At 40.7% G+C, this 13,574-nt stretch overlaps 1 protein-coding gene across 1 annotated transcript; it reads right to left on the reverse strand.

The window, feature by feature from the left end:
• Positions 1 to 960: 960 nt before the first annotated feature.
• On the reverse strand, positions 961 to 2,672 carry LOC138901819 (uncharacterized). Its single transcript, XM_070189614.1, has 3 exons — positions 2,555 to 2,672; positions 1,073 to 1,725; positions 961 to 993 (listed from the first exon to the last, which is right to left on the reverse strand). The coding sequence occupies exons 1-3, from the start codon at positions 2,670 to 2,672 to the stop codon at positions 961 to 963; spliced, it is 804 nt and encodes a 267-aa protein (XP_070045715.1).
• Between the last annotated feature and the right edge of the window lie 10,902 nt (positions 2,673 to 13,574).

A 13,574-nucleotide genomic window follows, 5' to 3' on the forward strand; every position in this document is an offset into this window, starting at 1 on the left:
TAAGTTCGAACTAGTGTTCACTCGATTACAGAGGTTGCAACAACAAAACTTTCACAAGGTAAAAGTACAAAACACGTTTGAACATAAAATTGAGAAGACATTCAAAAGAAGTTTTTCAATTATATATTGATAGAAAAGGTTATGTACAAGAGACCGATCAAGGTCTTACAAAAAGAGAAACTAAGTCCTAACTACGGCCGGTTTAGACCTCTTATTCGAGAGAAACTTCTCCTTCAGGTCCCTCATCGGATCCACCTCGACTGCCTTTGTCATCATCGTCTTCGTCGTGAAAGGAGGCAAGCTACCTGGCTTCAGCCTTAAGTACCTTGGCTCGGGCTATCTCCTTGGAGAGGTCAAAACCTCGAGTATGGATTTCCTCGAGGGTTTCCCTATGGGATTGACACTTTGCCGAGTCGATGATCCATTGCTCTCAGTCAAAAGCCTCCCTTAGCTGCATTTAAGCAGCCTCAGCATCGGCCCGGTACATGGCAATGGACTTGTCCGCCATGAATTTTGTCTTCTCGATCTCCGCCTTGGCCTTAGAAAGGCCGGTTTCAAGCTCCTCGATCTTCTTGGCTTGCGCTGAACTTTTCTCTTTGACGCCTCAAAGTTGAACCTCGGCCGATGATAGTTTGGCCGAGGTAGTTTCTTTTTCCGCAGCCAGGCGGTCCATATTCTCCTTCCACCGATCACAATCGGCCTTTACCTTATCGACTTCTACCTGAAGTAGCTCGATCCTTTCAACCTTTTGTTGCAGCTGAGATAATGAAGCATTAGCCTCCACAGTTGGGTCGAGCCCGTACTTTATCAAAAGGATGCTCACCTGCTTATATAACTCAGCTTCTTCCTCATGAGCCTTGGCCAAATCCGCTTGAAGGTCCTTTATAGTTTCGTCTTTTTGGACGCAAGAAGCTTCAGAGCGTTCCTCTCCTCCGAGACCTTTTGGAGCTCGGTTTCACACTAGCTGAAGTCATCTCGAAATTTGACGAAGCCCTATACAAAAAAGGAAAATACTAGTCAGATTTAGAGAAAAAAGAGTAAAGAAAAGAAAGTGCAGTAAACTAATTCTTACCCGAGATAAGAGGCGTTGGGCCTCTTCTAAAATAATAGAGGCATCATCGACTCCAACAAAGCAATCCCGAAAGGGATCCCCTACACTAGAGCCTCCGCTTATATCATGGATCTTCAACTCTCGAGCTTCCCTTAGTGCCTCCTCAGAAAAGGTCAGAAGAGAAGTCAAGTGACTTGCTGTCATGGTCCCGAGCAAGTTGCTCGGGACGCTCTGATCGATCTTCGGGATCTCAGAACCGGCCTCGTCCGGTGTAATTGCAGATGGCCGAGAAACGGTCTCGACTTCTGGTAATTTGGGATCCTTACCCGATTTCCTTTTGGAAGCCTCCTTGACACGAGGCTTGATTTTAGCAGCCGCCGTTGGTTCAGAAGGTTTGGTGACCTCGACGGCATTCCTAGATCGGACTATCAGTGCCGAGGAATTTTCCTCTTCTTCTTCTTCTTCTTCTTCTTCTTCTTCTTCTTCGTCTTTCAGTTTTTGGATCGATTCCATCGTGAGAGCGATTACTTTCCTCCTCACCCTTCGAGGTTCGGGCTTGGGGTCCTCAGATTGCGAGGCAGTTTTCCTCTTCTTGTATTCCCCCGGCTTCGGAACCGGGGACTTGGTTTCTTCCTCGCCACTTGAAGGCCTCAAAATGGCATCCTTAGTCAGGCCTGCATGAAAAAAAATCAGTGACGAATGAAGTATAAAAAGTGTTTCAAAACATGAAAAAGGAGATCCTTACCATGGTTCTTGGCCTCCCATCTGCTCTTTGCCAAATCATGTCATGTGCGTTCGGCATATGTGGAAGTTGAGGCTAACTTTCGAACCCAATCTTTGAGGTCAGGTACCGCTTGAGGCATCCAAGGAATATCTGCATGTCGAAAGGGGATGTCAGCTGAAGTCGAAGAAGATACGAAGGACAAAATTTAAAAGATCACTTACGGTTCAAATTCCACTCTTTAGGGAACGACATCTTCTCTTCCGGGATAATGTTGCAGGTCCTCACCCGTATAAAATGGCTCATCCAACCCCGATCCTTGTCCTCATCGATGCTCGAGATCAAGGCCTTCGTTGCCTGGCATTGGAGCCTGATTAGTCCTCGGTAGATTCGAGGCCGGTACAACCGCATGAGGTGATTTAAAGTGAACTCTAGCCCTTCGGCCTTACTAGAGAAGGAGCACAGCATGATTACTATGCACCATAGAGAGGGGTGGATTTGGCCGAGGGTGACCTGATATCCTTTACAGAGAGAAATAATCACTGGGTCGAGGGGACCCAATGTGAAGGGGTAAGTGTAAACACTTAAGAACCCCTCCACATAAGCGGTGATGCTCTCTTCAAGAGCAGGAATTTGCACCATGACCTCGGGACCCCAGTTGCAGTCCCTCTTCACAATCTCGAGGTGGCTTTTCGATATTGAGCACATGTACATCGACACATACTCACATCGGCCCGGGATCGATGAAGGGTTTTCGACCGTGAAGTCGGATTTTAGAGTACATGGGCCGGGAACATATTCATGGGGAAGCGGCTCCGCTAGTGCCTTGCCGTTGGACGGCCGGGAAGAGGAGCAAGAAGCTTTCTCCTTCTGTGGTACAGTCTTTGAGGTTTTTGCCATTTGTATAAGTAAAAAAGAGCAAAGAAATATGAAAAATTGGTGGTTTCGGTGCTAACGACGGTGGCTCTACAGACGGCGAAATGGAGGAAACGAAAAGAGTGAGAATACTTAGAGGATTGATTAAAGCAAAGTAAAGTTTGATTCAATGAAGGAGCGGTTTTTTATAGGTTCACAGCGACGATTCGGTGGCGTTAGTTGCCGACCGCTAACTGACAAGCATTAATGATTTAGGTAACTGAATTGACGGGATATTTCGATCACATCCATCACTTACGTCATAAGGACGACGTCATGATCGAGGTTTCGGTAAATCAAGGCTCAAAATATTTCTTATCAATTTATTCCATGAAATGCGGGGACTATCTTTATACGGTCGAAATTAGGCATGTCAGATTTCGTAGGTACGAGGATCTATCTCGAGAGTAAGCTCATGATAGACCAGGCTTGAGCTTAATGGCAGAGCATGGAGCATGAAGATCGAAGTGCTCGCTAAAGATCGAGGCCAAGCATGACCGAGTTCGAGTAAGGCATAATAACGGAATGGCAAAATATTAGCAACCGATCGAAGATCTCGGTGGAAATCCCAGAACAAATCGAATCAAGCAATTATTGATGCCAATCATGGGATCTGTTTCCGTTATTAGAATTGTACCTTATTTAGGATTCCTCTACTATATAAAGAGGGACCCTATTCATTTGTAAGGGGCATTGATTCACTAATAAAGATATACAAAAACGCTGCTCTCTATTTTACTTACTATCCATTATTGTTCATCATTGTTTATCTTTAGCTCTTTACAGTTCTTCTTACCCAACCTTGAGGCCATCTTGAATCAAGGTCGAAAGTGCTGCTAGAACACTGGTTTGATTTATTTTACAATTCAGATTATTTATTCAATTCCTTATTGGTTTACGGCGCCGAAGCTCTAATACCAGTCGAAGTCGGAGAGCCAAGTATCAGATTTTGATATACAATAAAGGAATCAAATGACGAGGCAATGAATACGAGCTTGGAACTGTTGGATGAAAGGCACGAAGCCGCCCTTGATCGAGAGATATTACAACAGAAGGTCCAACCTTCGATACTTCAACGTCGGGACTTAGTGCTAAGAAAGGTTACACTGAACACCCGAAACCCGAGCGAGGGAAAGTTGGGACCGAACTGGGAAGGACCGTATCATTTTGTCGAAATCACCAGAAAAGGATCCTACAAGCTCAGAACGATGAACGGTGAACAACTACCGAGCAATTGGAATATAACCTAAAACGATATTACTGCTAAGGTACGAACCCATTCATTTTCTTTTATTTATATTTTCGGACTAACACATGCAGATGACCGACAAGGAGCAATACAAAGTTTTAGGTCTGAAAGCACGCGTTGCGCTCTTTTTTCCTTAAATCGATTTTGTCCCAAATGGGTTTTCCGGCAAGGTTTTTAACGAGGCAACAGTGGATCGTGCTAACTTAGAATCAAAGACCGATCATGAATCGGTGTCGAAGATCACATTAACAGTATATGAAGCTTCTCTCAATGATCAACTTCAAATACTGGGGGGCATTACCCTCAGATATCGACTTTAGCAAGGAAATTACACTGTGGTGGAAGGGTCTCGATAGGTAGGATTTATTGTAAGGGCCAAACGGTCAAACGAACCGTGCCCGCATAGATTGCTCGAGCTGTCACGACCCAAACCGATGGGCTATAACGAGTGCCCGAGTTCTACCTACCGAACACCCCTAAGCATACGTCTAAGATATAAACATGAAATAAGTGTAGGTCAATCATGACATCTGGCCCTAAACTGCTGAATTGTGTGAATAACATACGTGAAAAGGCATACTCAAAAGACATATATACATATACATGCGGAATACAGAAGGGCGAGCTGACAAGGTCACATACTATCCAACTATACATGGCTGTCTACAGACCTCTAATATAGTGTAAAACTATATAAAGGATGGGACTGGGCCCCTTCATACCCATATGTATACAAAAGTATCGTACCAAAACTCAATAGCAGCTCCGGATTTAATGGAGCACACCAACTCTCGTTGAGCAAGGATCCTAAGATGGGGGACCGTCAGCCTGTCTACCTGCACCTGCGGCATGAAACGCAGGCCCCGATACAATAGGGGCATCAGTATGAATAATGTACCGAGTATATAAGGCATAAAAATTAGTGTATAAAAGACATGAAAGAAACATGGAGTAAAGGACTCAACCTGTAAGTCTGAATAGCTCTGTGAATCATGAAAATGTTATAATGTCATGTATATGCATATAAATATCATATCATACATAGCGTACATAACATCAACAAGCCTCTGAGAGAATCCCATCATATCATCTCAGCCACTGTGGGCGAAATTATCAACGTATACCAACTGATCAGGTGGTGGTGCGTATATAACGCCATAACCTTTTCCCATACCCTATATACATATACTATACGCATATATAATACCATCTGGTCATGGTTCAGTATACATGTATAAATGGATGCAATGCATATTGAAGTAAGTCAATAGGATCTCCCGAAATGTCATGAGACCCATGAACAGACGATATGAAAGTAGGACATATGGGGAATCCAGAACATAGGAAACCCTAGTATTTCTAAGAATATAATCATTTATGAAAGTTGTATGCTTGCTCATTTCGTTTGTATCATATGGATCATGGCAAAAGGAAAGAAGGGATAGCCTTAACATACCTCAGGTCATCAATGAAACTCAACAACAAGCTTATGACAACTACCGTGCCAACCCTATAACAAATAAATACGTGTACACCTTAGATGGCGGTGGTATATCACGTATCTCAAATGATAACTCGATTCTAAAATAAAACTGGCAGCATTTCCCCTAATTTCATTGTTCCCTCAAGCCTACTATAGGCGATATACAAACACCATACAATCAACAACTCAAAAACAACCCAACTAATATTCGGGACCTTCAATACAACAAAACCCCCCAAATATACCATAACACACCCAATCAATAAGTTATCAATTAACCTGAAATTGCAACAATGAGCGATCAGCCTACTACCCTACCACATGTGGAGTTTCTTCACTCCCTTTATCCTTCCAAACTCCATAAATCAGCAGCACAATAGGCCAACACGAGTGGACTATAAAACATTCCACTAAAAGTGAAATAAATCGAACTCACGGATTTCGATCACCGTCCCGTGAGTTCTAAATATTAGAAAATGAATTTATCAACCTTACTTGATATTTAAAAGCACAAATACAGAAAGTAGGCATTTTATTAACTATTAAATATATTCCAAAACTCAAACTAGAATAAAAAGAGAGGCGATATAGCGGTACTTACGTCGTAGGGATCGTTTTAATGTTATCGCTTCTTAATTTCGTGCCCGGGATGATAATCTTGTTTGAAGCCCTTGTAGAGAGCTTAAGGGTAAGGTTAGGGGTGTTATTTGTTCGTGCTCTCTGTAAAAATGGAGAAAGAGATGAGATAAGGGATGTAAATATCCTGTTTTTAAAAGTCAAAAAGGTGCTACTTGGCACCCTCGCATTGGCCCTTCTTCAAATGCTTATATCTTTTTATCCGGACATTGTATGATAGAACGGTTAAGAGCCCTGGAAATTACATTCCAAGTCCTTCAATTTTGTATATAATATGTCCCACAAAATACCCCATAAAGCACATGAAATATATTGCTCAAAAGGCTCCGTTACAGGGCAAATCCTTAGTCGGTGTTTCCGCAACTTTAATCCGATTTTCCCAAATTTTATATTTTCTACCCAAACATAATATATAGACATATTATGACTTTAACCTCATTTAAATCATGATTAAGAAGTCTCATATTCATTACGTCATCTTGGGACGCACAGGGTATAACAATCTCCCCCCCCCCCTAGAAACATTCGTCTCGAATGTTAAACTCCCAGAAATCTATAGAAATTTTGGCAGAGTCTCCTCTGTAATGGTACTACTACCAACCTGTCACACAGAAAACCCAACAATACAAAGCAGCACAGGGCCACAATCATCAATAAAACCAATGGCCTCACACGACCAATAATAATAACTAACATAAGAATCAAGTATCATATACATACCTAAAGGTTGTGATGTCTCAGCATGATCCTCCTACGGAAGTGGAAACAAGTGAGTATACCTAGTCTTCATTTCTTCTTCAGCTTCCCAAGTCATCTCCTCCACATTATTGTTTCTCAAAAGTACTTTAACCGAAGCTACATCCTTAGTTCTCAATCTCCGAACTTGTCTATCTAGTATAGCAATGGGAGCTTCCTCATATGATAGCTGCTCTGTAACCTGAACATCATCAACTGGAATGACTTTAGAGAAATCTCCAATACACTTACAAAGCATAGACACATGAAAGACTGGATGTACAGACTCCAAGTTGGAAGGCAAGTCTAACTCATATGCTACCTGGCCTACTCTGCGTATGATCTTATAAGGTTCAATGTACCGAGGGCTAAGCTTTCATTTCTTACCGAATCTCATAACGCCTTTCATTGGTGATACCTTTAGAAATACCCAGACGTCTACCTGAAACTCCAAGTCTAGCCGTCGATTATCTGCATAGGACTTCTGACGACTCTGGGCTGTTAATAGCTTTTCCATTATAAGCTTAATCTTCTCAACTGCATGCTGTACCAACCGTCTGAATAGTACGCTCAGCCTGACCGTCTGTCTGGGGATGAAATGTTGTACTAAGACTTACCAGAGTCCCCAATCCTTTTTGGAAGGACCTCCAGAAATTAGCTGTAAACTGAGCACCTCTATCTGAGATAATAGATATAGGGACACCATGAAGTCATACTATTTCATTAATGTAAATCCTTGCATAATCCTCTACTGAATATGTTGTCCTAACAGGCAGAAAATGGGATGAAATGTTGTACTAAGACTTACCTGATTTTGCATAATCCTCTAGGTATGAGGTAAGCCTATGATGAAATCCATAATAATCACTTCCCATTTCCAAGTCGGAATCTTTATAGCCTGCAATAATCCACCGGGTTTTCGATGCTCAATCTTAACCTACTGACAATTAGGGCACTGAGCAACAAACTCTGTTATATCCTTCTTCATTTTGACCCACTAGTATATTTTCCTGACATCATGATACATTTTCGTCGCTCCTAGATGAACAGAATAATGGGAATAGTGAGTTTCTCCCATAACCTGCTGGCGCAACCCTGCCAAATTAGGAATACATAATCGACCTCGATATCTGAGGACTCCATCACCTACAATCTCAAATGGTGTATTCTCCTTTTGAGGGGTTGTATCTCTGTAATGATCTAGCACATGATCTTCATACTGGTGTTCCTTCACTTCAGTTACTAGAGAGAATGTTGTCGTGTCTTGAATAGTAACTTCGGTACCACTTGAATCTAGTAATCGGACTCCAAGATTAGCTAGTTGATGAATCTCACGAGCTATTTCTCTCTTCTCTGGCTATAAATATGATAGGATACCCATAGACCTACGGCTGAGGGCGTCGGCTACTACATTCGCCTTCCCCAGATGGTATAAAATATCAACATCGTAGTCTTTCAGTAGCTCCAACCATCTCCGTTGGCGTAAATTCAATTCCTTTTGCTTGAAGATATATTGAAGGCTCTTATAATCTGTATAGATATCAACATGAATTCCATATAAATAGTGTCTCCACATCTTTAGTGCATGAGTCACTGCGGCTAACTCTAAATCGTGGGTCGGGTAATTCTTCTTGTGCTTTATTAGTTGTCTAGAAGCATAAGCTACAACCTTACCATGATGCATCAGTACACAACCCATTCCTATGCCCGAAGCGTCACAATAGATAGCATAACCATCGGTATCCTCTAGGAGTGTCAGAACCGGTGCTGAAGTCAATCTGTCCTTCAATGCCAACTCCGCTCACAAGCATCAGTCCACTGAAACTTAGTTGCCTTCTGAGTCAACTTTATTAATGGTGTTGAAAGAGAAGAAAAGGCCTCTACAAATCTCCTGTAATAACCTGCCAAACCCAGGAAGCTACGAACCTCCGTCGGTGTCGTGGGTATAGGCCAAGTCTTCACTGCCTCAATTTTATGTGTATCAACCCGGATACCCTCACCTGAAATAATATGACCAAGGAAGGCTACAGATTTCAACCAGAATTCACATTTAGAGAATTTTGCATACTACTTCCTTTCTTGTAGAACTCTGAGTATAGTACGTAAATGATCTGTATGCTCAGCATATGAACAGGAGTAAACCAAAATATCATCTATAAATACAATCGCAAACTGATCTAGAAAGGGTCTGAACACACGGTTCATCAAGTCCATGAATATTGTTGGGGCATTGGTCAACCCGAACGACATAACTTGAAACTCAAAGTACATGTATCTAGTCCTGAATGTTATCTTCGGAATAACTTTCTCTTTAACCCTTACCTGATGGTACCCAGACCTCAAGTCTATCTTCGAGAAACACTTGGCACCCTGCAACTGATCAAATAAATCATTAATTCTCGGGAACGAGTACTTATTCTTAATTGTCGCCTTATTCAACTGCCTGTAATCAATATACATCTACAAGGAACCATCTTTTTTTCTCACAAATAACACATGTGCTCCCCACGGTGATGTACTGGGTCTGATAAAGCTTTTTTCAAGCAAATCCCTCAGTTGTTCTTTCAACTCTCTCAGCTCTGTAGGTGCCATTCTATACAGAGGAATAGATATCGGCTGGGTATCTGGTAATGTGTCAATAGCAAACTTAATCTCCCGCTCTGACGGAAGGCCTGGAAGCTCATCGGGAAACTCATTAACCACCGGGATAGACTGAAGGGTCGGCGACTATGCTTTCAGATCATGTACCCGAATTAAGTGAGATATAGCCCTTTCTGATCATCTTCCTTGCCTTGAGATAGGAAATAAACCTACCTCTTGGCGACATGGTATTACCTTTCCACTCCAGCATTGGCTCCCCTGGAAACTGGAACCGAACCATCTTTGATCTACAATAAACGTTAGCATAACAAGAAGCTAACCAATCCATACCCATTATAACATCAAATTCTACCATATCTAACTCAATCAGGTCTGCTACTGTAGAACAACTATGAACTACTACTATACAGTCTTTATATACCCGTCTATCTATCACTGGACCCCCAACAGGAGTAGACACCTTAAGAGGTACAATCAACTCAAGTTATATACCAAACTTACTAGCAACCAGCAAAGTGACGTACGATAAGGTGGACCTGGATCAATCAATACATATACATCATATGAGGAGACTGATAATATACCTATAACAAAATCAGGTGATGACTCATGATCCTTTCGACCCGCTAATGCATAAATATGGTTCTGAGGACCGCTTGAGCTAGATGTTCCACTTCTGCCTCTACCACGACTAGCTGGTGCCTGTGAACCTTGCCTAGGGGGACGTACTAATGAAGATGAACTAGCTACAGATCTCAGTGGTTGAACTATACCTACACCACCTCTCGTTGGAAAATCTCTCATAACGTGTCCTGGATAACCACAAGTATAACAAACAACCAACCCTACAAGGCACTTGTCACGACCCAAACCGATGGGCAGCGACGGCCTAACCGAGCACCAACGTAAAGTATCTTTCTTATTATACCATCATGGGTAAATGGTCTAGAAGGGCCGTCATGAGATAACCAGAATAAAACATAAGGGAATACTAAATATAGAACGACCCGACATGATATAGAAACTTATACATGTGACATACGGGCCTATAAGGCCGACATAATCATTTGTATACTCAAAACATAGGCCGACAAGGGCATACAAGTATCCATATACATGACAACGGTCTATAAACCTCTACGAGTACATAAATGTCATAAAGTTTGAAATATGTCCCCGCCACACCAATCAATACATGTCAAAATCATACTAACTAGATAGGCAACTCCGGAGCAAGTGGAGTGCACAAATATCTTCCGTTGAGCTGATAGCCTACATGGAGGACTCTCAACCTATCTATCGAGACCTGGGAGCATGAAATGCAGCATCCCCAGGCAAAAGGGACGTCAGTACAAATAAAATACCGAGTATGTAAGGCCTGATAATAGTATATAAAAAACATGAAAGAAACATAGAGTAAAGAACTCAAGCCTATTCATATAAATGACATACCATGCATAGGTATATGCGTACATAACATCATCAAGCCTATGAGGGCATCCCATCATATCATCTCAGCCACTGTGGACGAAATCATTAACGTATACCAGCTGATCAGGTGGTGCGTGCGTATATAACGCCCTAACCTTTTCCATATCCTGTATACATATAATATTCGCGTATATAACGCCATCTGGTCATGGGTCAATGTACATGTATAAATGAATACAATGCATAATGATGTAAGTGAGTAAGATTTCTCTAAATGTCATAAGATCAATATGCCTTCGGATAAACTTTAGCAGCTTACGTATTTTTCTGATACCCATGAAAAGAAGATATAATAATAGGACACATGGGGAATCAAGAATATAGGCACACCTAGTAATTCTATGAATAGAGTAATTTATAAAAGTTTCATGTTTGCACGCTTCGTTTGTATCATATGGATTATGCCAAAAGGAAATAATGGATAGCCTTAACATACCTTAACTCCATTGAGTCCTTAATACCTCCAAATAAATTCTTCAAACAACTTAACTCAATCTACCATAGCATAAAGAGATTTAAAATCAATGTTGAGTAAAGGCTAAGGCCGCAACTTAAACTAGTAGCTCGTTTATGTAAATTTGGGCGGCATCTCCCCTGTAACAAGAGCCTCCTCCAATACCATATACCAACAACAATGACCATATAAATCCAGCAATACTTAATTATCAATAACAAGACACCATATAACACCAACAAGTCACAACTACTTCACGACGAGCTACAAGCCCAATTGGAATCTGTATACCCCATATCACCCATTATAGACTTCTTACTTTAACTTACTAGTATAATTAACAAGATAATGAAGTCATTCATCAATGATTCCAGCTTTATACCATATATTTATAACAAAGAAAATAATCCACAACTCCAACTATCCTCAATTAGCAACTTTATTCCATTTAACTTAATCAACATCAAGATAACCTTAAGCACATGAAAGAACACAATATAATTACCTCCTACAGTAGATTCAAGTCGAGATCCATGTTATATATAGCTTACAACAGCCCAACACACCCCAATCACTTCATACCCAAAACGGCAACTATAGTAACGTCAAACACCCCGAAAATGTTACAAAGAACGAATAATCCACTATTTCGCCATTATGTGGTGTTTCACCACACCATTTCTACTCCAAAAATCCATTAAACAGTAGCAAAATATACAGCCCAAAGGCAACACGAAACAGCCCATAAAACAGTCCACTACAAGTCAAATAACTATAACTCACGGCTTCCGATTACCGTCCCGTGAGTTCTAACCATTAGGAAACGAATTTATCAACCTTTCTTGTTATTTAAAAGCTTAAATATATAAAGTAGGCATATTATTAATATTAAATAAATTCCAAAACCCAAACTACAAAGAAACAAACAGGCAATATAGCGATACTTACGTCTTAGGGATCGTTTTAATGTTATCGCTACTTGACTTTGTGCCCGGGATGATAATATTGTTTGAAGACCTTGTAGAGAGCTTAAGGGTAAGGTTAGGGGTGTTATTTGGTCGTGCTCTCGGGAAAAATGGAGAAAGATACGAGATAAGGGAACCCATTTTTTTAAAAGTCAAAAAGGTGCTATTGGCACCCTCTCATTGACCCTTCTTCAGACGCTTATATCTTTTTATATGGATGTCGTATGAACGAACGGTTAAGAGAGTTAGAAACTAAATTCCAAGACCTTCAATTTGGTATATAATATGTCCCAAAAATTCTCCATATATAACACGAAATGTGTTGCTCAAAAAGCTCTGTTACAAGGCAAATCCTTAGTCGGTTTTTCCGCAACTTTAATCCGATTTTTCCAAAACTTTATATTTCATATCCAAACATCATATATAGTCATATCATGACTTTAAACTCATTTAAATCATGATTAATGAGTCTCATATTCATCTCAACTTACTTAAGACTTTAGTAAACCTTTCTTATCCTTGTAGAAGGATTTCGTCCTTTTTGAGCTTATATTAGATAATCCTATAATGACAGTAACGTCTGAAGTACGGGGTGTAATAATATGTCCCCTTAGAAATATTTTTCCCCGAATGATAACTCTTAAAGGCTTGCGAAAATGGGACGTAACCTCATTAAATCACTTTATATACTTTCAAAGAGGATCTCATTTCAAGATTACATCAATTGACTTACGACGTACTTTTACGTACAAAAACATGGGGTGTAACATCATTCCCCCCTTTAGAATATTCGTCCTCGAATGTTGACTGATGTGTTTATCATTCTCATAACCTATGGCTCTTATGAAGACTTTAATATTGTCATTCGCCATCTAAGCAATTGTTCTATAAATAAATCTAAAGGCCAGGGCATTCCTTATTTGGGCCTCTTTCTCACGCCATGACTCATGGTCAGAATTCTTCCAATCTCGTAACTATTTCTACCTTCTATCATGCAGTCTTTATGAATTTGTCCTTGTATGTGTGCCTATGTGACTCTTCTCTCATTTTCCTCTAGCTTTTATCCAATCTCTAAGCCTCACTTTGTGAACATATACAAGACTACGACAAGTTGTCCCTCTGGGCATCTATAGGTATACTGAAGTTCTTTGATTGGTACTTTGTTGAGTGTACCCCTATTGCTATATTTTGTTTCCTAGCCTTGGTTATCTGTCCTTATGGCTTTAGTTCATCTAGGTAGGTCATACCGTACTATAACACTTACTTCGGTTTA

Source organism: Nicotiana tomentosiformis, chromosome 11 (assembly GCF_000390325.3).
Source record: "Nicotiana tomentosiformis chromosome 11, ASM39032v3, whole genome shotgun sequence".
Lineage (NCBI taxonomy): Eukaryota > Viridiplantae > Streptophyta > Magnoliopsida > Solanales > Solanaceae > Nicotiana > Nicotiana tomentosiformis.

What these genes read in the sequence shown, in the direction of transcription:
- LOC138901819 (XM_070189614.1), bottom strand. Translation starts at nt 2,672, where the DNA reads ATGGCAAAAACCTCAAAGACTGTACCACAGAAGGAGAAAGCTTCTTGC. An exon ending in TGAATATGTTCCCGGCCCAT is followed by an intron (nt 1,726 to 2,554) that starts GTACTCTAAAAT and finishes TTTTTCATGCAG; the next exon opens with GCCTGACTAAGGATGCCATT. An exon ending in CCCAACGCCTCTTATCTCGG is followed by an intron (nt 994 to 1,072) that starts GTAAGAATTAGT and finishes TTTTTTGTATAG; the next exon opens with GGCTTCGTCAAATTTCGAGA.